Raw genomic sequence first — 20,000 nt, forward strand, 5'->3', positions numbered from 1 at the left:
TTTTTTTATGTTTTTTTCTAGATTATTTATTGCATGTCTTTGATTCTGATTGATAGAAATTATGGTTAGTTCATCAGCGTAGATGATTTTGGGAATTTCAGTTTACAGTGTTAAGTCGGATATTAATATGTTAAATAGGATTGAGCTCATTGGAGATCCTTGAGGTACACCTCAAGTAATATTTCCTGATATTGTCAATACAACTTCAATTGAAAGAAATTGTATATCCATTTCAGTGAAGAAACTGTTATACCAATATTTTGCTTTTGTCAATATTGTTTCATGGTTAGCTGAATCGAAAGCGTTTTCTAGGTCTAGGCAAGTAACTACTGTATATTTCTTTTCTCTTTTGGCATTGTTTATGTATAAATCAATTAGTTGTAGTGCTTCTAGTGCTGTCTTATTAGGTCTAAATCCGGTTTGGTCTTGATCTAATTTATCCTTACTTTCAGTCCACCATGTTAATCTTTTTGTTGTGATGTTTTCAAAGATTTTGCTTATGCAAGAAAGTTTGCTGATAAATCTATAAGATTTTATTTCTTTTTGGATTTTTCCTTGGTTTAGGTATGGGATTTATCGGAGTAGATTTAAACTCATTTGGAAATTGTCTTGTGAGCACTTATTATTAAGGTTCTTTAGAATTTGCTTTAGTATATTGTATGGTGCATTTTTGTAGGATTCATATGGGATTTCATCAGGGCAATATGATTTTCCATTTTTTGTGTCTCTATTTGTTTTTGTCAACTCGTCCATAGTTTGTTTGTTATTTTTTCAGATTCATTTTTTAATAAATTTAGTTTTGTTTTAATGTCTGATATGTAGGTGATTATGTACTATTGGTTATTATTTAGTTATTGTTTTACCCATTATTTTCTTTGTGAAGCTCCAGATTTTTGTGGTTGGGGTTTTAAAGTCTAATGTTGCACAATATTTTTCCCATGACTTTTTTTTATCTTCAATTATTTTCCTAGCTTTTGCTGTTGATCTTTTGTAATCCAGTTGATTTTTTGAGTTAAGTAAAAGACGTGTTCATGGTATTTCTCATTAATTAATTTTGATGATGATGGTTTTTGTAGTATGATTGTTAAATATAAAATAGATGGTGACAATATGAACCCCAATAGCAAGGAATGCTCTGACATATATAAGAGGAATTAGAGGGAAATACCAAAATTTATTATTAATAATGACAAATCTAGTTGTTTTCATGCAAACAATGACTGATGCACCATTTTTAGGGATCTCAACCCTCTGTTACCTTCCTGATAGGGGTTATAAACCTGTAAAGTGCCAACTTGTATGTTGCTATTATGACAATACCTGATATTATATCTGGATGATATGCAGTACATCAAATGCCATCCTTATACACCACAAAATTTATCAGTATTGGTGATGCCCAGCCTTTCTGTAAAAATAGATACTAAGAACTAAACTACTAATACATACTCCCACTCTATCCTTCCTTCTGCCTCATACTCATATTTAGTCTGCAATGATAAGGCACCTTTTAATGAGGTGTGGATTGAGTATTAGAAATCATCATATGGCAGTTTTGTGCCACAAACTTCACCATTTTATTATATTCAGTATTTGACAAATTTGTGCTTTCAGATCTTCAGGCCTGAAATCAAGAAAAAATGGAAAAGCCAGTTCACCTAGCCTGTGTGAGGAGTCAGGGGCCATGTGATCTGCAGCACTGCCTCATTCCCACACAGCTATTGAAGGAGATCAGCGGAAATGTTGGATCCTATGTTCACATCTGGCTCTCTGAGGGATTCTCCTTGGTGTGTCGTGCAGTGCCTGTCCCAGAGTCCTACTGTGAGATGGGCTACCAGCTTATTGCTTGTGACTGCGTTTCTCATAGGTCTTCTGACTGCGATGCAAGGTCTGCTGTCGAGAGCTATACATTACAAGTAGCTGACATTATCCCCCTGAAAACTGTGAAATTGAAATCCATTTCAGTAACGGTTATATTAAAGACAGTAGAAGATGTACTGAAATATAGAAAAAATAGTGACAGCTATAAATATTCTATCCAAGACTTAATGCATCTCTATGGTGTAAGGAAAGAGAATCAGATAAACTGTGCAAGCAACCCTCTTGCAAGGGTATTAGGTGTCTCTCGGGTCATAGTGGAAGACTGCTGTGTCTCGCATCATGAAGTGGGGACTGTGACCCCAGATACATTGATGGATATTGTTGGGATTGAAAGTGAGGACAGGAGAAGTAGGACTATCCATGATCAAGTGGCACTTGGAGGTCTAGACAAAGTTCTCAAGTATTTGCGAAGGTTGATGGTCGAGCCATGGTTGAGGAAGGAGGAATTTGCCAGAGCTGGTGTCCAATATCCCTCAGGTGAACCTTGGGTAGAAGAATCTTTGATAGTGAATTGTTTCATTTAGTGTTAGCCTGCATTATAGCTACCTATAAATATATCATGCTTATAGTCAAAAAACATTGCTTCATTAATGAAGAAGTATTACCCTTTCCTACAGGAGTGTTGTTAATTGGCCCTCCAGGATGTGGCAAAACATCCTTGGTGAGGCAGCTCTGTGCAGAAACTGGAACATGTCTAGTTGCAACAGCTGGAGCAGAGTTAGTCAGTCCATATGAGGGAGAAAGTGAAACTAACTTTATAAAAGTAAGCACACTGCTATCAGAATTTTATATTCAAATCATTCATAGGAGGTTATGAAATGCATTCTAGCTTTTGCTCAACTGTTTAATTTCAGATGGCACAGCGTGCACAGTCTCTGAGTGAAGAAGGACCATGTCTGTTCTTCATAGACGAAATTGATTCCTTGTGCCCGATGAGAACAAAAGAGTCAAGTCTCCATCAGCTCAGACTCACAGCCCAGGTTAGAAGTTCTTTTGTTTAATTATTCTATTTTTTGGTAAATAAAAAGTTCAGTACCATCATGCTAGAAAAATTGTTTCGATATATGGCTTTGTTGTTGTTTTAGTAATTTATTTTATATGCATATTTATCATGGTAATCAGCATATTTATAATCGGTAGTAATGCTGCTTTAACATGCTCTTCTTCTCCAGGTATTGTTGACTTTAGACAAGTGTAGGGTGTGTTCAAATTTAATGATTATGGCAGCCACCAATCGACCTTATGATTTAGACCCATCTCTAAGAAGATCGGGTCGGTTTGAAACTGAGGTAAGGTTTATTCTATTTTTCTTCTAGGTCTCTGTGTCTTCTCTTTCTCCTTATTTTTTTAATTCTTTAATTCTTTTTCTTCTTAAACTTCTTTTTCAATTATATTTTTTCATTTGCTTTTTCTTTTTTAATAAGAAATTAGGCAAATTGCAATAATTTTTCTGCATGGCAATTTATAGCCTGTTATGTAATGAGCTTAATGTTTGAAATAGAGTGATAATTTAATGTAATTGTTTGTTTATTTATTTGTTTGTGTGGTAGAGTAGACTGACAGATGCATGTGAAATTTTTTCCTGAAATTACAAACTAATTTTTGCCTTTTCCTTTTCAAGATTCTGCTGAATGTTCCTTCAGCAAGTGACAGAGAAAGCATCTTAGCAGTCCACAGTGCCAACCTGCTGCCTGATGACTGTGCTGGTTTGGCTAAGGTTGCCCACGCGACACCAGGCTTTGTAGGAGCGGACTTGCGAGCACTGGTGGATGCAACAAGGGCAAAAATAGGAGAGGTTAGATACTCAGTAACATTTCCTTCAGATAAGATTCTGAAGCATTGTTCTACTTTGTATGTGTTTCTAGGTCATTCTTCTGTTTCTAAGATTTAGTACCACTTTTCAAACAGGAGCTGATAAATGCTGAAGCAATAACTGACATAATGCTAGAATGTGCTGCAAAAATTACACCCAGCATCCACAAGACCTTGAGTTTCATCACAGCAAAACCAACAGCATCACCCATAGGAGGACTGCAAGAGGTGAAAGAAAAGCTTCAGCAGATATTCACTCATCACACAGAGTTTGCAGAAGCATACAGGAAGCTAAAGCTGAAGAGGCCCAGAGGTAAATGAAGACCAATATTTTTTGTTCTGTAAAAGCTGTCTATCTGTGTATTTGTGTCAGAATAAGAAGGGAAGGAAGGCTATTTAGAGGAAAATACCTAAGTATAAGATAACAGGTTTTCAAGGGGTAATTACACCCATTTATAGTAAATTTAAAGTGAATAACCAGGTTTTTTTTACCTTGAAACAGTGAATCATTACATTGTTTCTTATTTTAATTTTTATACTGTCTTATCTATCACTAATACTGTTATGAATTACTGCTCTAAATGGTTATAATTTTAAATGATGATAATTTCATAAAAGCAGGATTTTCATACACAGAATTCTGCTTGTAAAGAAAAATTAATACAAATTTCCTTAGTTCTATCATAATAAAGAAAGTGACCCCCTTTAGAAGAAATTGTTTCCAAATATTCCAGGAGTGTTACTGTATGGGCCAAGAGGATGTGGCAAAACACGTCTCGTTGCCTCCCTAGCCTCAGCAAGGGGCTGCACCTTCATTACGGCCAATGCGTCACACCTTTTGTCCCCTTTTGTTGGTGACTCTGAGAAGCGCATTGCTGCTCTCTTCTACGCTGCCCGCCTTGCCCAGCCTACCATACTTTTTATTGATGAAATTGGTGAGTGCTTCTCAAGGCAGGCAAGGGAAATTATTAGGAGGAATTCTGTTACTTGTATACTGCATAGGAGTCTATTATTACCACTAGTTCTTATTTATTATTATTATCATTATTATTATTATTATTATTATTATTATTATTATTATTATTACATAATGATATCATTGTCATTTTTATGGTCATTATATTATATCAATATATAACATATATTTATTTTTGATTGATGCTTTTCAGACGGGATCTTTGGGTCTAGAGAGAAGAATGAAAGCAGTGTTCACATCAGCATTTTGAATGAATTACTACAAGCAATGGATGGAGCAGATGTACAGGCCACAAGTCTGCAGGGGGCCTCCCAGCTGACAAACAGCAGTACGAGTGACCAGGTCTGTGCATGTGTGTGTGTATGTGTGTGTGTGTGTGTGTGTGTGTGTGTGTGTGTGTGTGTGTACATGCATGCATGCATGTGTGCACACGTGTCTAGTTTTCTCTCTTGTAAAAACTCCTGCTTGTTCCTCAGGATGGAGTTTTGGTGTGTGCTGCAACCAACAACCCAGGAAGCCTTGACCCAGCACTTTTGCGTCCTGGGAGATTTGACCGCCTGGTCTATGTTCCTCCTCCGGACCGTGAGGCACGCTACGACATCCTAAGAGTGAGTATTTTAGCATTGATTATTACTCACTGAAAGGGAGGAGGCACTTTTGATGTTTGGATATGTAAGGGAAGGCATTGGGAAAAGGAAAATATTTTGGCCCTCCAGCAAATGAGGATAATTCAAGATCTGTGTGAGATATAGGTTCTTCATTTATTATGTTATATTTTTCCCACCATTAGGGATTTAGTAGAAATCACTGAGTAGTTTTACTCTTTATTTATTAATCCTGATGAAGACATGATACCCTATCACTTTCCATAACCCAGTATTATCATTTCATTGTATTACATAGTGATTAGAATCAGTAAAAAAACTTGTTTTTTAAAACTGTACATCACTGTATGATAGGGATAAAGTTATTTAAATGCTCATATTAATCATCACACTGATTTTTCATCACAGCTCAAAACCAAGAAATTAGGAGTTGTATCAGAGAATTTCTTGGAATCCCTAGCAGATAAAACAGAAGGCTTTACTGGAGCAGAATTGGAAAATATTGTAATGAGGGTAAGTTTGTGTGAAGATATTGCATTTATTACAATATACAATTTGATCATTGACCATTTCCATTAAATGTCATTTTGAAAATTCGCTAATTGATTTAAAATTGATGATTGAAGTGCTATAGCAAAATGCACTTGATAATCATCCAACAGCACTTACAATTACATTACTAATTAATCTATGTCATCATTATAAATATGACATTACATAGCTGATTTTCCTTGATATTAATTAATCCATTCATGGTCACAAAATATTAATGTTGCAATGTCACATGAACCTGCTAGCCATAGATGTGGCACTGTCACATCAGCTGTCTTGCTACTAGTGAGTAGGAAAGCTCATTAGTAGGATCTTGCAAAATAATGTCACTTGATGGGTAAAACTAGGAGCAAAGATATTAACTCATTGGTCGCAGATGGCATGATTTGATGTCAAGGCAAGCATCGGCGTAAATACGGATGGCATGATATCAGAACAAAATATGGGCTGACCCCAGTGCGGATGTCACGATATCCTGCGGTGGTTAGGGATAACAAGGGAACGCCCTACTACCTCATATCTTTTCATGCTACGTCATTTACGACCTCTTTTCTAGTTTACCCTATGTGACCTTCCGAATGTCACCGCAAGTACTAAGTGACAATGGACCTTATTACCTTGATTTTTGTATATATGTATGATAATGTGTTTGTATATACGTGTATGTGTGTGTGTGTGCATTCTCTCTCTCTCTCTCTGCGCAGATGTTCATGCGCGTGTGTGCATGTATGTGTGTGCATGAATGCACGCACATGCGCACACACGCACACACGTCTCCTCTCTCTCTCTCTCTCTCTCTCTCTCTCTCTCTCTCTCTCTCTCTCTCTCTCTCTCTCTCTCTCTCTCTCTCTCTCTCTCTCTCTCTCTCTCTCTCTCTCTCTCTCTCTCTCTCTCCTCCCCCCTCTCCCTCTCCCTCTCTCCCTCTCCCTCTCCCTCTCCCTCTCCCTCTCCCTCTCCCTTTGTGCATATTCGTAGGCATGTGTGTGTGTGTGTGTGTGTGTGTGTGTGTGTGTGTGTGTGTGTGTGTGTGTGTGTGTGCACATCCTCTCTCTCTCTCTCTCTCTCTCTCTCTCTCTCTCTCTCTCTCTCTCTCTCTCTCTCTCTCTCTCTCTCTCTCTCTCTCTCTCTCTCTCTCTCTCTCTCTCTCTCTCTCTCTCTCCACGCATATTCGTAGGCATATGTGTGTGTGTTTGTGTTTGTGTGCATATTTTCTCTCTTTCTCTCTTTCCCCCTCCCTTCCCCCTCCCTCTCTCTCACCCTCTCCCCTCCCTCTCTCTCACCGTCTCCCCTCCCTCTCTCTCACCCTCTCCCCTCCCTCTCTCTCATCCTCTCCTCTCCCTCTCTCTCATCCTCTCCTCTCCCTCTCTCTCACCCTCTCCCCTCCCTCTCTCTCATCCTCTCCCCTCCCTCCCTCCCACCCTCTCCCCACCCTCTCCCCTCCCTCTCTCCCACCCCCTCCCCTCCCTCTCCCCTCCCTCTCCCTTCCCTCTCCCTTCAAATTTACCTCACTATGTTTTGACGTCATATCCGATTACCACATCCCTTGTTTCGAAGGCACCCCATATTACCTGAATGGTTGGAATGTCATGCCACATATCATACTGTGTGCTGATTGGCTAGAATTCTGAATAAAAACCCAGATCTCAATTTGGTAGGCCACTACACACCATGGATTCCATTGCAGGACCATCGTCAAGGGAAGCTTTTATTTTTTCTGACGAGGAGGGGTATGATGTCATTGAAAATTATGTCCCTCTTTCTAGAGGACTCAAGGACTCGGATTCAACTCTGATGACGAACATGATTTTGTTGCTGTTCATAACAGCAGCATTGACTCCGATGAGTCGTTATCGGAGTACGCAAACTGTTATTTCTCGACACACACCTGGTACGTGCAGCTGCTGAAAAGTAATATTGACTCTGATGAGCCATTATCAGAGTACGCTAACCGCATTCTTTTACAAAATTTACCAGGAACTCCTGGGTTCAAGTGGCAGAACAGAGAAAACGTGCCAAGGAAATTTGGCTTTGCGGCGACACCAGGGTTGAGGGTAAACCTCAGTGCCTCACAGTTGCCTTACAAATTTTTACAGGCTTTCTTTACTGACGAGATGATGAACATCATCATTGAAGAAAGAACAAGTAAGTTCTCATCCCCTTTATTTGGAAAATGATGCAAAAATTCAACATGTTCAGAATACCCTTTCATACTATACAATTCTATTCAATGTTTATCATCCATTACAGGTACGCCGAATGTCATCCAGGTCTCGTGAAAGGCCACAAGCAGAGTTGGATGCCCAGTACTCCAAATCTGGATAGCACTACGCCTGATGATGGGCATATCCCCAAAGCCTTGACAAGCTCAACACTGGTCAAGGGATGAGCTTCACAAGAATCTTTTCTTTTTTTTTATATACATTGGTCAAGAGATAGGTTTGACCAGATATCCTCCTCACTCCACTTTGCCAGCGACAATGCTCGAGATGATAACAATAGGCTGTGGAATAGACTGTGGAAGCTCGGCCGAATAGTCGAGCTTCTGCAGCAACAAATGTAGAAGTGTTTTTAATCCACCACAAACCATAACTGTTGACAAGAGCCTTTGGAAATTTAAAGGCTGCTTGAGATTTGTGACTTATAACCCCTCCAAACGAGCTCGGTTTGGCCTCAAGATATATAAACTTAGTGTTTTGTCTGGCCCAACATGTAGTTATACTTGTAATTTCAAGTTTTACACAGGCCAGGACAAAAGGGAGTTACCGGCATCACACAAGGCCGTAGCTGACTTGATGCAGTCTGCTGGCATTCTTGACAAAGGTCACATTTTATACATTGACAACTGGTATACTTCCCCTACACTGTTTCACTGGCTGTAGGGAAGAAAGACTAATGCCTGAAGAACAGTGCGGGCAAATAGGAAGTTCATGCCCCAGGATTTCCAAGGAAAACTAAAGATGAGGAGCACAGCAACTGGCATGCTGAGTATCAAATGGATGGACAAAAAAACGATCCATATGTTGTCCACCATACATAATTCTGAAATAGCGGATACAGACAAAGTCAACAAGAAGGGTGATAAGGTCATAAAGCCAGTGGCAATAATTGAATATAATCAAGGCATGAAAGGTGTGGATGTTGGGGATCAGCTGGCAACATCATATCTTGCAGTAAGGCAGAATTTGAAATGGTACAAAAAGGTGTTAATGTACCTGTTCGACTGAGCAATGGTCAACGAGTTCCTCCTATTCAAGGAAGTAGGTGGGAACATTACACAACAGCTCGTATTCCAGCAGGAGGTGGTGAGAGGCCTCCTCCATGAATATCTTCCAGATGCCCCACATTACAGTGGCCGAGGACGTCCAGCAGTAACAAATGCAACCCTTCGCCTTCAAGGCAAGAATCCTCATGTCATCAGAGAAACTGAGGGAAAAAATACAAGCACTGCCATGTGTGTTATACACATGGCAAGAGAAAAATGACGAGGGCCCAGTGCCTTATATGCAAAGTGCCTCTTTGTGTATTTGAATGCTTTGAGGATTATCACAATAAGATAAATTAATGATGTGGTAGTGTACAAATGTGTATATAGTTTGTTTACATGCAAATACATGTATATGTTTCACTCCCCTTTTTTATTCCCCACATGATATTCCAAGAACAAGAAGCTCACAAAAGTTTCTACGTTGTGACTTTGGTAGAATGAAACAGTTAACAATTATTCTTCCATTTCTATCGTTTCTGAAAAAACACGAAAATGATGGAAGTCCTCTTTTTCGTTTACTATCAAACAATGTTACATAGATTCATAGGTGTAATCATATTATAAAGAGCTAATATGAAGAGTTACGAATCATTTCAGTACATTATCACATTGCTGATCTCTTCAAAAGACTTGTTATCATTCTGAAATATTAGAAAAAGGGTTATTTTCATACCTCTCCAGTTTTCCTACAAAATGGGAAAATGATGTCAAACTGCCTCGAGCGCAGCCTCCCATACCGCGCAAGCGTAAGATAAATACCGCTACGGACTTCCCGGCCATGTATGATATTACCGCCACAAGCCTGTATACACTAATTTAGAAAAATGCAACCAATGGGTTAAATAGTAAAACTTAAAATACATTTGAACTCAGAATGATCTATATAACAAAACTGAACAAATGATCTATTGCAGGCAACCATTGCTGCAGTGAGGGAAGGCCAATACCAGAAAGACACCAAACTGGTACACCTAAGCGAGCAGCAGCTTCTACAGGCATGGCAGTCTTGCTCACCTGCCGTCACCCCAAGAGAAATATATCGGTTCAAAGATTTTGAAAGAAGATTGTCAGCTGTGTAAACAAACTTTGTTTTGAGTATATAATATAACTTTATTTTTGAATGGGCTTTTTAATAGATCTTCCTAACTAGTGATTTTATTGGAAAGAATAAAGTTTCTGGGACATTAGGACATTATTTGTGATGGCTGATTAATATTCATTTTCAAGGGAAATGAAAAAAAAAAACAGAATATATTCAACAAATTTATTAACAATATTTACAACTTATCCAAAACAGAATGAAAAGAAAGGATGCATTTCCATAATAATGATAGCTACACTCATCCACACATGTGTGGGATGCACCAGTAATTTTTCATTGAACTTCATTTTTAATGTTGCTCTCTAACAAGCCTCAGGCAGAAAGGGGTCTTGAATATACATTGCACATACATTGCAATTGGTCTTGCACATACATTGGAGTGAGTTATGTAATATGACTCTAGATTCATTTACAAGTATATTTCTTTCCTAAAGAATCAAGAATGATTTTGTCTTGATATCCATGTTGTCTTCATTTGAACTACCTCACTTTAAAAGGGTACATCTATTTATTACAGTAGCTGGAACTACATCACACATAAGGGTTCTAAATATCCCTGCAGAAATGAGTTGCAGATCTCCTTTTCATTCTGACTCGGCAATGATATCAATCCCCAGCACAGACGTTAGCTTGGCACGATGTTCAGTGCTGAGGTTAAGGCTCGATCCCAGTTTTTTTGCCATGTCTGCAGCCTCCTGATGGCCGGCATCCACAGCATAGATAACCACAGTCTGAAGAAGTGAACATAAAGCATATTACTGTAAATAACTATCATTTAGGGAAATTGTTCAAATGAATGTGCAATAAGTATATCCTAATAGATAATTAGTTGAGTAAATGGAATAAAATTAAGAGGGATGCAAAATAAGTCAAAGAGTTACTTAAATTTCTGTATTCAATAAATAGTATTTTAATAAATGTCTTACATATGTTCTGCCTACTTTTGGGCTTCTTTTAAATGTTTTGAATAAAAATGACCAATAAAATATATTTGCAGAAGGGCATCCCAATTACAGCACCATTAATTGGTATGTTAAGAATCACTACAAAATTACCTTGAAAAAGTAATTCTATTTTTCTTAAGTGATACAGTATGATAACAATACCTTAACTAGTACTGTAAGTGATTACCAATGAAATTATGGTAAAGAGGTAACAACACTGGCCTGCCTTTCTGAATTAACAAGTTTACAAATGGGTTCTGAATGTTTCATTTAGAACTGAGTTTGCTATATAAATCTAGTACATATATATACAAATAATAGTAACCAAGACTAACATGAGTGTGGGTGTGACTGTGCATTAATGTGTACAAATGGGTTGTGAAGTTCTTAATTAGTACAGAATTATATATTTTTTCTGTACCTTTTTTAAACACAAAAAGATGACAAATTAGACAATCATGTGTGGGTGTGTATGTGCATAAGCCTGATCATTGCCTTCATCATCAACAAGATAACAAAAAAGAACTGTGACACCTATAATAATCTCTACTTTCCCCCAAAGTAAAGGGGTAAAAGAAAATTGCATAACTCACCACCCCTGTGCTGGCCTCATCGTTTCCAATTGCCGCATCAAGAAGAGTCTCAAGAGAGTCAACAGGTGCAGAGCCTAGAACAATGTGTGGTTCAGCACTAATTTTCTGCATCACCTCCACACCTTTGTTGTACTCTCCGCATCTGACCAGTGTAGTCAGCAAGTCCCCAATCATATGACCAGACCAGGTTATCTGAAGGAACAGTTTTCATAAGGCCAACAATGAGAGAAATGTGTTAGCAACACTTAAATCAAGAAACTGTGTTTGAGCAAATTTCTGAATCTTTCTTTGTACAAGATTAATTTTCCTGAAATTCATTAATATTATGTATTCTGACACCATACGCATTTGTCATTGATGTGTTGCAGGGACAGCTCTGCTACACAAGAAAACTAACTAAATTACTACTCTGTTTTCACTTGTTTACAACTCAAGTGTCAAGTGATCCACTTATTTTTAAAAAGTATGACCTTCCTAAAATTGCAGAGGAAATATGTACTTACAAGTGATTTACATGTTTTCCAACTTTTTTTCTTCAGATTACAGAAATTAGAAAATAAGTCACAATGATTCTTTTCTTGCTGTGACCTGAGTGTCTTACCTTATTCCTTCTGTCTTCCTCCATTCCTTGCACCCTTGTCCACAAGTCCCATGCAATAGTTGCCAGCTGCTTGGTGAGCTTGGCATTGTCTTCTGAAGGTTGGTGGCAGGTCATAGCAGATAGCACAGCCATAAGCAGCCTCTCCCTTGAAGTATGGTCAAACACAATCATGTCTGACCACAGCTGCGGTAGGTATTCCAGTGCCTCATGAACCTTCAGTGCCTTCAAGAGTTCCTGCAATAAGGTAAAGTTGAGGATGATGCAGATCCAGCCTTAAGAGTAAACTTTTTTATTGCTAAGAAGAAGCAACGGCAGTAAAGAACATTAATGCCTAGCAAAACTATGTTGTAAACTTCTAAGATAGGAAGTTAAAACTCTATTTAGATGTTTCTAAACCAAGGAAGGAAGCTTACATAGTAATGGAAACTAAGCTGCATAAAAACTATTACGAAAACTTCAACATTGGTCATTCCTCACCTCCATGACACCTGGCTCTGGGGTGTAAATATGAGGAACTAGTTCATTATAGAGGTCCATGAACTGATCAACAGTGTCTGTGGTGCAAGAGAGTGCAAAGTAGTGGCGGCTGTAATGGAAAAGAAATTGGTTACTCAAGAAGGATCCTTCAAAAAAACAACAATATAAGTTTTCCCTTCTTGCAAGATAGCCTTTTCCTTTTGATGTGCAAAAATAAATAAACACTATGACAAAACAACTATTTTGCTAATCAGACTGTAATGTATACTGTTCTGAATTTCCAGAATTTCAATTACCTCACAGAATTACATTGAACATCTTAGAACTTAATAACTAGTAAAGAATCAATTTCTTTCACTCTTACTTGACTGATATTACAGGATGAGTTAACCTACTGACAACAGGAGTGTATGTATACATGTACCTTCCGGTGTGGCTTTGTTTTCTTATAATTTTTTTACACAGGGATATGGACTGGCTTAGTCCTCAAGGAGTCAATTAGTAGGCCTACTGGCATCACTTGTTTACACCATTCCTTGAATTTTCAAAAAAGTCATTATTTCTTTATTGTAATTATTGTTATTACCGTTATTTTTTTGTTTGTTTGTTATGTTGTGTTTTCTTTTCTACATGAAATTCATGGAAAGGGGTAAACAGATGAGGTCAGGTAGACTTACCAATTGATTCCTTGGTGACTAAGAACTATGTGAAAACAAAACAAAAAAGAAAAAACATAATGGAAGGTGTTTTCATTTATATATCATAGTTTGAAAAGTTGTTCATAAACTAAAATAAGGATCTCTAATCACAACTCATAATATTGCAATCAGTATTGTGTGTACATATATACACAAAATTCATATACAACATGTACTCTAATTTTCTTCTTGCACTTATCCTTGAAGATATTATCCTTTGACAGATATTAAGAAACTAATACCCACAGATATCAAAACCGATCCATTTAAATGAAGAGATACAAATTTTAAAAACAGGAATAAAAATTAACATTGACCAACTTGGTATGCTCTATATTTCCATTCAACTAGCCTAGAAAACTTACTAATAAATAGATTCCTTATAGGAGTCTCCAATCAGCATATAGTTGTTCCCTGTGTGTAGGAGGTCATCTACACGCTTGGCTAGCTCCCTGCTCTGTTGTAAGGGATGTGTTAGAACACAGCAGTTAGTCATCAAACATGTAAAAGCAATAGAAAGCAAAACTGATAATCAGGATGAGGTTTGTCTTGAACATTTAATCAAATGATTTCAAAAAGATATAAAAAAAAGAGAGAAGTAAAGGATCTTTCATTATTTATGAGTGCAATCTTTTTCTTGAGAACAAAGAGATATCATACTCGTTTCAGACATAGAGAGGAAGTGGGAACAATATTCAGGCCTCAAGAAAGTTTCTGAATCTCTATCTAACTCACATGCAAATGGTTACGACAGACATCCATCGCAGTGACAAAGAAGAATGTATCTTTGGGGTCCTGGATACTGTACTCCTTGCCTGCGATGTGGTTCATGATATCCACAAGAATGTGACTTATGGGCCCACCTGCAATGAGTCAATCAGGTTTTCATGTTAAATGGCTTATGAATTTTAAAATGAAAAAAATGCCATGAAATCCATCAAGTGAAAATCTTGTTTATATATACAAATGACAGACTGCCTACCTATCAGACAAATATTAATTACATGCTCATGTCTGTTAAACTATATTTTCAAAAGGGAAAAGCACCTAGCCTATGTTTATGATAAAATTAAATAAAAAGGGGAAAACTAAGCTGGTTAAATTAGTACAATGATAACTTTTAACCCACTCACAACATGGGTATACTTTTGCCTAGCTTCACTCCTGCCTGCAATATAGTCCTTCCTGCTGAGAGAACTTTTCAGTGTAATTTTCACCCACCCTTGTCTTTTGTCATTTTTTCTAATCTTGATAAATCTAAGGTAAATGTGTATACACAAATGCTACTACAATACATATATATAGGTATATACAGTGTAGATTTATGGCAAAACTTCAGGACGTGATAGGACATTTTCTGTTATGTAGGAAATATTCCAATGATGTGATTTCACGTCATCTGTCATGAGTGGGTTAATAAAGATTACATAAACACCCACACCCAAATGCACACATACGCGCACACAAACACAAATGCACACGCACAAGCACACGCACAAAATACTGCAATAATTGAAAGCATCATAAACTGTAATCTTAACCCTTTCCCGACGGGACACTCGCTACGCGAAGACCCCTATGCCGGGCGATTGCAATATTGCATTGAAATCGTCACACTGGCATGACACCCCGGCATCGGGAGTTTGGCTGTGTCACACGGGTGTGACGCACCGTCGTCATAGGGTTAATGGGGAGGATTTCCTTAAAACTCACGTTCTCTACAGTGTATGATGAGCAGGTAATAGTAGGATGCCAGTGAGGCTTGGATTCCCAGCTTGTTGAATTCGGCCATGACCTGTAGGCTCAAGTTCCTCGTCTGTCTCCAGCTTGCTATCTGGCTCAGTGACTCCAACGTGCTGTTTAGGGTGCCCAGGTTTGGTCTCACGCCTGCCTCAGCCATGGCTGTCAGCATCTCCTGTTGAGTGTGGGCAAGAAGATTGTGGGACAACTGTATAAGTTCCCCTAGAGGCACTTATGGTATTAGTCTTGTAAGAGAAGCATCCAACAACAAATAGCTTGTAGGAATTAGGTCATGTTAAACATGCTGTACAGAAATGAACCCATTGCGTACAGGTGTCACGACATACATGTTGACACCAATTTGGCCTAAAAGATGGGAGCCAATGCGTACATGACGCAACATCGGGATCTGCTCACAGTTGAAGCATACAAACGAGTCATAAAGTATTATGGCTGTAACGGCACTATATCCAGAGCTACAGGGTTCCAAAGTCAGCCTAAACCCGCATTTATGATAGATTTATAGAAAAATATTGTTTGGGCTAGCCTACGCTACCCGGAGGGTGGAGAAAACCCTTTCCCCATCTCTCTGATTTTTAGCTGGTGACTCTAGTGTCATAGACCGCCCACCCTGACGACCAGTTAGGTTGTTAGGTGCCCCATCTGCAATGGGTTAAAAGTATTTATTTGAATTAAAAAATAAGTTTTCCCATGAATATAGAAAGCTAATTATCCCTTTTTTTTTCTTCCACAAAGTACAAGGCAAAGTCAATAAATGGATTTAGGCTCAGAAATATATAGGTAAATATATGTAAAAAATACACATAAAAATTTAATTTTACCTTAACCAGTTTCCAGCGCAAGTCCGAGCCTTCCCTCATGAAAGACGCAACTCGAATCAAGGAATTGTAGGTTTCTGTGTCCAGTGGGATTCCCTTTTCTAGTGTTTCCTGATACAGCTGCCATGCTCGGTCCATCTTAAGAGTAATTACCCTTATCAATGTGATATCAACTATCATCAATTTAGTGCAATAAAAGAAGCTATATAATTGTTGCTTACATTTGAAACCTCTTTCAGAGGCCATGATTATATCCACTCAAATATTCTTATGCATTGTGCATAACTAAAAGTGAGAGACATACAAATGCTGAAAGGTTTAAGTTTTTTTTCCTTTGGCAAAATAGTTTGAAAACTGAAGACTCAGAAAAAAATATAAATAACCTAAACTATTAAGACAAAATAAAGTAGAGACACTATTTTCCATATCATTATAGTGAAACAGAATAAGCAAAGAAAAGATAAAATTCCCATGAAGGCCTACCTGGTAGTAACGTGTCATGCCCCGAATTAGAGCACAGTACGCGGGGGAACCTTGGTGACTTAGGCTCTTGAACAGCTCCTCAGCCAACCCATGATCTCTGAAAATAATCATAATTGGATTGATACCCAAGAATTTGAAACTCACACTGATACTTTTGTGAATGCCCAATCTTTGTACCTTTGTACATTTATCATCATAAGACCAACTTTTCAGCCATAAACCATTTTGTGTGACTGGCCTGCTCTCCTGCTCAATATCCTGAATATTACTAGTACTAGTATCATCAACCATGGAGTTTAAATGATGTTTAACCCAAACAGGACGGGTGGTACAGCATGTGTACCGCGCATTCAAAAGCCCAGTTGCCGGGCGGCACAGTATTGTGCCAGCCATTCAATTGATTTAGGCCCAATAATTTGAACGCCCCGGCATTTGGACATTCAAGGCTAGAATTCCCCCGTCGGAGATGGGTTAACATACCTCCCTGAACCCAGAGTCGAATCTTTATCATTACTATGCTCCTCAAACAAATAGTCTGCCAATACCACTAACATCTTCACCATTAATGCACTAGAATCTCTATATATGTATATTTTTTTTTTACAAAATCTAATCAAATAATATTTGTTGCAACTGCTGAAAAAAAATTTTTACCTTTATTTCATCTCAATACTTCTGAAGATTGAAACAACATTATAGTCCTTTATAATTACTCTCTTTAACCTTTTTTCAAAATGAATATTTTCAAGAAATGTAGCAACTACTATCACTTGAGTTTAATGGTTACCTCAAGTATTCTATTACTTTGTTATGTTAAAAAAGAGAGCTTTATTGTGAAATGCTTGACTTGCAACCCCAAGCAAATTGGAGTTTTTTTGGATGAGTTATACCTGTTTTAATGAATTACTTCATTTGGCCCTCCTTTCTTGGAGATAGACATTGGCAGTCACAGTAGCAACTATTACAGACTCTTCATTGTTCACCATTCTTAGTTTGAGGTGGTGTGAGTCTTTCCACAGTCATATCATCACCAATGAATACAAGTAATGATATATGATAACCAAAATCAGCAGGAGGGAAACCAGGAAAGCAAATTATTTTAACACAATATCTAAAGTCACTGATTGCTTTTACTCCTATCATTATTCCAGAGGAAGAATGTCAGAATGACACATCCTCATCCTCATCTATCTAGTCCATTGCCCTGGCATGACACTAGAATGCCATCTCCAAGGCAGCTCAGCACACCAACAGAAGAAAACAGATAGACTGTTATATGCAGTGCAAGGTCTCAGAATGTGAAGTGCTTCTTTGTCAGCAATACTAGTCTGGATCATTTTCCACTCTGATAAAAATAACTAATATGGTAATATGGTAATACAATAGCATTGTGTATTACAAAAAAAGTTCACAAGCATTCCAAAGAGAAAGTATATAATACTTAAAGAGTGCAAAACTCCCCTCATGATAAAGGCCACAGAAGCAATATCTGAGAGAGGGCCAAGTAGCTACAAGTGTAGCTATGCATTCTACACACACATCCAGACTTATCAAGTAAACCAAATAAAAAAGTAACTGGCTACAAGGGAATAAGAAAAGACAACCAAGCATGGGACACAAATGGAGGAACCCCTTACTTCCACGTGTTCTTGATGCGATCGCGAGACATGATACCCTGCCGGTACCAGCGTTCTTCCACCCAGTCCTCGTCAAGGGCATCCTCACAATTATAGTATCCCAAGAATTCCAGCAGCTTCTGTCGAACAGCATCACTCAGTTCTAACAAGAAAGCAGTCTGATTAGTCTAACCATTTCATTGTGTCTTTTCTATAATTTAGTAAAAACCTTCATTAATAGGCTCAAAAGTAGCACATCACATACAGAAACCTTAGTGACTAAAAGTGGATTTATCACACCACAATTTATTTTTTCTTTGGATGAATATGGTATAACAGGATATACCCAAGTAAAATCAGAGTTAGCTCTAGAAATCACAGGCTTTTTTTCCTTTCCTTTGTCAAATCAAGGCAAAGATGCACTTGACAGGTTGGTGATAACTGACAACAGGACAACTGACTGGTAATAATAATTATTTGATAATTCATATGTTGGTGACGAGAACTGAAATACAATGATATTTTTTTGCAACATACTGCATTCAAACAATTATTACAAACCTCTTCAGTCTATCTTTACCTTGTTTGAAAAAATGGATATATTTCATTTCTAAGATAAATGAATGCAAACCTAATCTCAGCACAAATTACCACACTCAAAAAAAAAAATTGTCTACATAGAGCAAATCCATTCTTGCAACAAGGCAAGTAAGTGTGAGTTCAAGAAAACGAGAAAACATACCAACGCCTTTTGTCTTGCAGATCTGATACACTTGGATTGCATCAGACACCATACACTTCTGCATCAGTTCTCTTAGTGTGTTCTCACTTACATCACTTTCATCATTGAAGGAAATCTTTGGATAAAATGCCTGAAAAATAAATTCATATTTGGATATAATCATATTCCCTCTTTTACATAAAAAACAAGAACAGATAAACACTGAATAATGAATAAGACTTTGAAATGTAAAGTGCAAGATTATCTAGTCCTGACACCCACCTCGATGAAGGGGTCCTCAGGTCGGTGTGTGAAAAGATCCGAATGCTTGTCTCTTATCCAACGTGCAGCCTTCCTCCCCGACTCCTTGGAGAGGGAGTAGGACCTCTTGGCCACATTAGAGGCTGGAGTGAGGTAGGGGTCATCGTGGTACTTGTAGTGGGGTCCTGAAGAATCCTTCCCCACCGTACTTGCCAGAGCCTGCGGGAAGAGGGCTGTGGTGAGAAATATCTTTGGATACAGAGCATTTATGATACAGTGTGAGGGCTGGTTTAATGAAGCTAGACTATAGCTACGGGATAACATTATGATCATTTAAATATCCTGGCTGTGTTTCATTTTTGTTAGTTAACAGCCAGAAATACACCTGCAATTTCTATCAATATACAACCTAGAAAACTGGTAAATCCATCTTTATGTGACAACATTGAGCTAAACTAATTCAATATATTTACATACATAACAGCTACATAAACAATCCAAACAGTTATGCCCACAAAAATGATAATGAAAAAATGTAAAATGAACTAAACATATCAACACTTAAAACTAAAGAGCAACCTATAAATATAAAGGGAAACTACTACCTCAAGTATATCAGTTGACGACCTGGGAATTCTATTCGGAATAACAATATTCTTGGCAAGATAGCAGCCGGAGGTCCTCACCGAGCGAACTGGGGCTCTGTCAGTGAAAATCGCATGTGTGAGCTTTTATGACAGAAGTAGATGTGTATATATATATATTGTCCAGGAATTCCCTGTTGGAAAATAAATGGTCCTTTTTAAATATCTTTTATATTCTTTTAATTCAAAT

General features: G+C 37.8%; 2 protein-coding genes across 5 annotated transcripts in view; one reads left to right on the forward strand and one right to left on the reverse strand.

Annotated features, from left to right (window-relative positions):
* The window catches only part of LOC122262185 (uncharacterized), a 12,102-nt gene extending 1,890 nt beyond the window's left edge, over positions 1–10,212 (forward strand). For 2 of the 4 annotated variants that reach the window (XM_043030135.2, XM_043030134.2), the window contains exons 2-12: positions 1,615–2,358; positions 2,499–2,644; positions 2,736–2,861; positions 3,054–3,170; positions 3,503–3,676; positions 3,790–4,006; positions 4,428–4,628; positions 4,863–5,011; positions 5,146–5,277; positions 5,683–5,787; positions 10,006–10,212. In XM_043030135.2, the coding sequence (XP_042886069.2) occupies positions 1,641–2,358; positions 2,499–2,644; positions 2,736–2,861; positions 3,054–3,170; positions 3,503–3,676; positions 3,790–4,006; positions 4,428–4,628; positions 4,863–5,011; positions 5,146–5,277; positions 5,683–5,787; positions 10,006–10,170 (2,250 nt within the window). In that variant the 5' untranslated portion in view covers positions 1,615–1,640 and the 3' untranslated portion in view covers positions 10,171–10,212. Of the gene's footprint in view, positions 1–1,614; positions 2,359–2,498; positions 2,645–2,735; positions 2,862–3,053; positions 3,171–3,502; positions 3,677–3,789; positions 4,007–4,427; positions 4,629–4,862; positions 5,012–5,145; positions 5,278–5,682; positions 5,788–7,800; positions 7,982–8,073; positions 8,176–10,005 lie in introns of those variants that run through there. The other 2 variants (XR_006223959.2, XM_043030136.2) reach the window with 2 other exon arrangements.
* A 129-nt stretch (positions 10,213–10,341) lies between these two features.
* Positions 10,342–20,000, reverse strand: part of LOC122262186 (small ribosomal subunit protein mS39) — an 11,148-nt gene continuing 1,489 nt past the window's right edge. Inside the window, exons 2-14 of the mRNA XM_043030137.2 lie at positions 19,772–19,868; positions 19,188–19,385; positions 18,927–19,056; positions 18,206–18,347; positions 16,569–16,665; positions 16,089–16,223; positions 15,220–15,421; positions 14,242–14,369; positions 13,872–13,963; positions 12,809–12,917; positions 12,332–12,565; positions 11,731–11,922; positions 10,342–10,924 (exon numbers count right to left, since the gene is read on the reverse strand). Coding sequence (XP_042886071.2) covers positions 10,778–10,924; positions 11,731–11,922; positions 12,332–12,565; positions 12,809–12,917; positions 13,872–13,963; positions 14,242–14,369; positions 15,220–15,421; positions 16,089–16,223; positions 16,569–16,665; positions 18,206–18,347; positions 18,927–19,056; positions 19,188–19,385; positions 19,772–19,868 — 1,903 coding nt within the window. The 3' untranslated portion in view covers positions 10,342–10,777. The remainder of the gene's footprint in view (positions 10,925–11,730; positions 11,923–12,331; positions 12,566–12,808; positions 12,918–13,871; positions 13,964–14,241; positions 14,370–15,219; positions 15,422–16,088; positions 16,224–16,568; positions 16,666–18,205; positions 18,348–18,926; positions 19,057–19,187; positions 19,386–19,771; positions 19,869–20,000) is intronic.

The sequence above is a fragment of the Penaeus japonicus genome, unplaced genomic scaffold, assembly GCF_977035675.1.
Source record: "Penaeus japonicus unplaced genomic scaffold, GWHDUDI00000001_assembly GWHDUDI00000023, whole genome shotgun sequence".
NCBI lineage: Eukaryota > Metazoa > Arthropoda > Malacostraca > Decapoda > Penaeidae > Penaeus > Penaeus japonicus.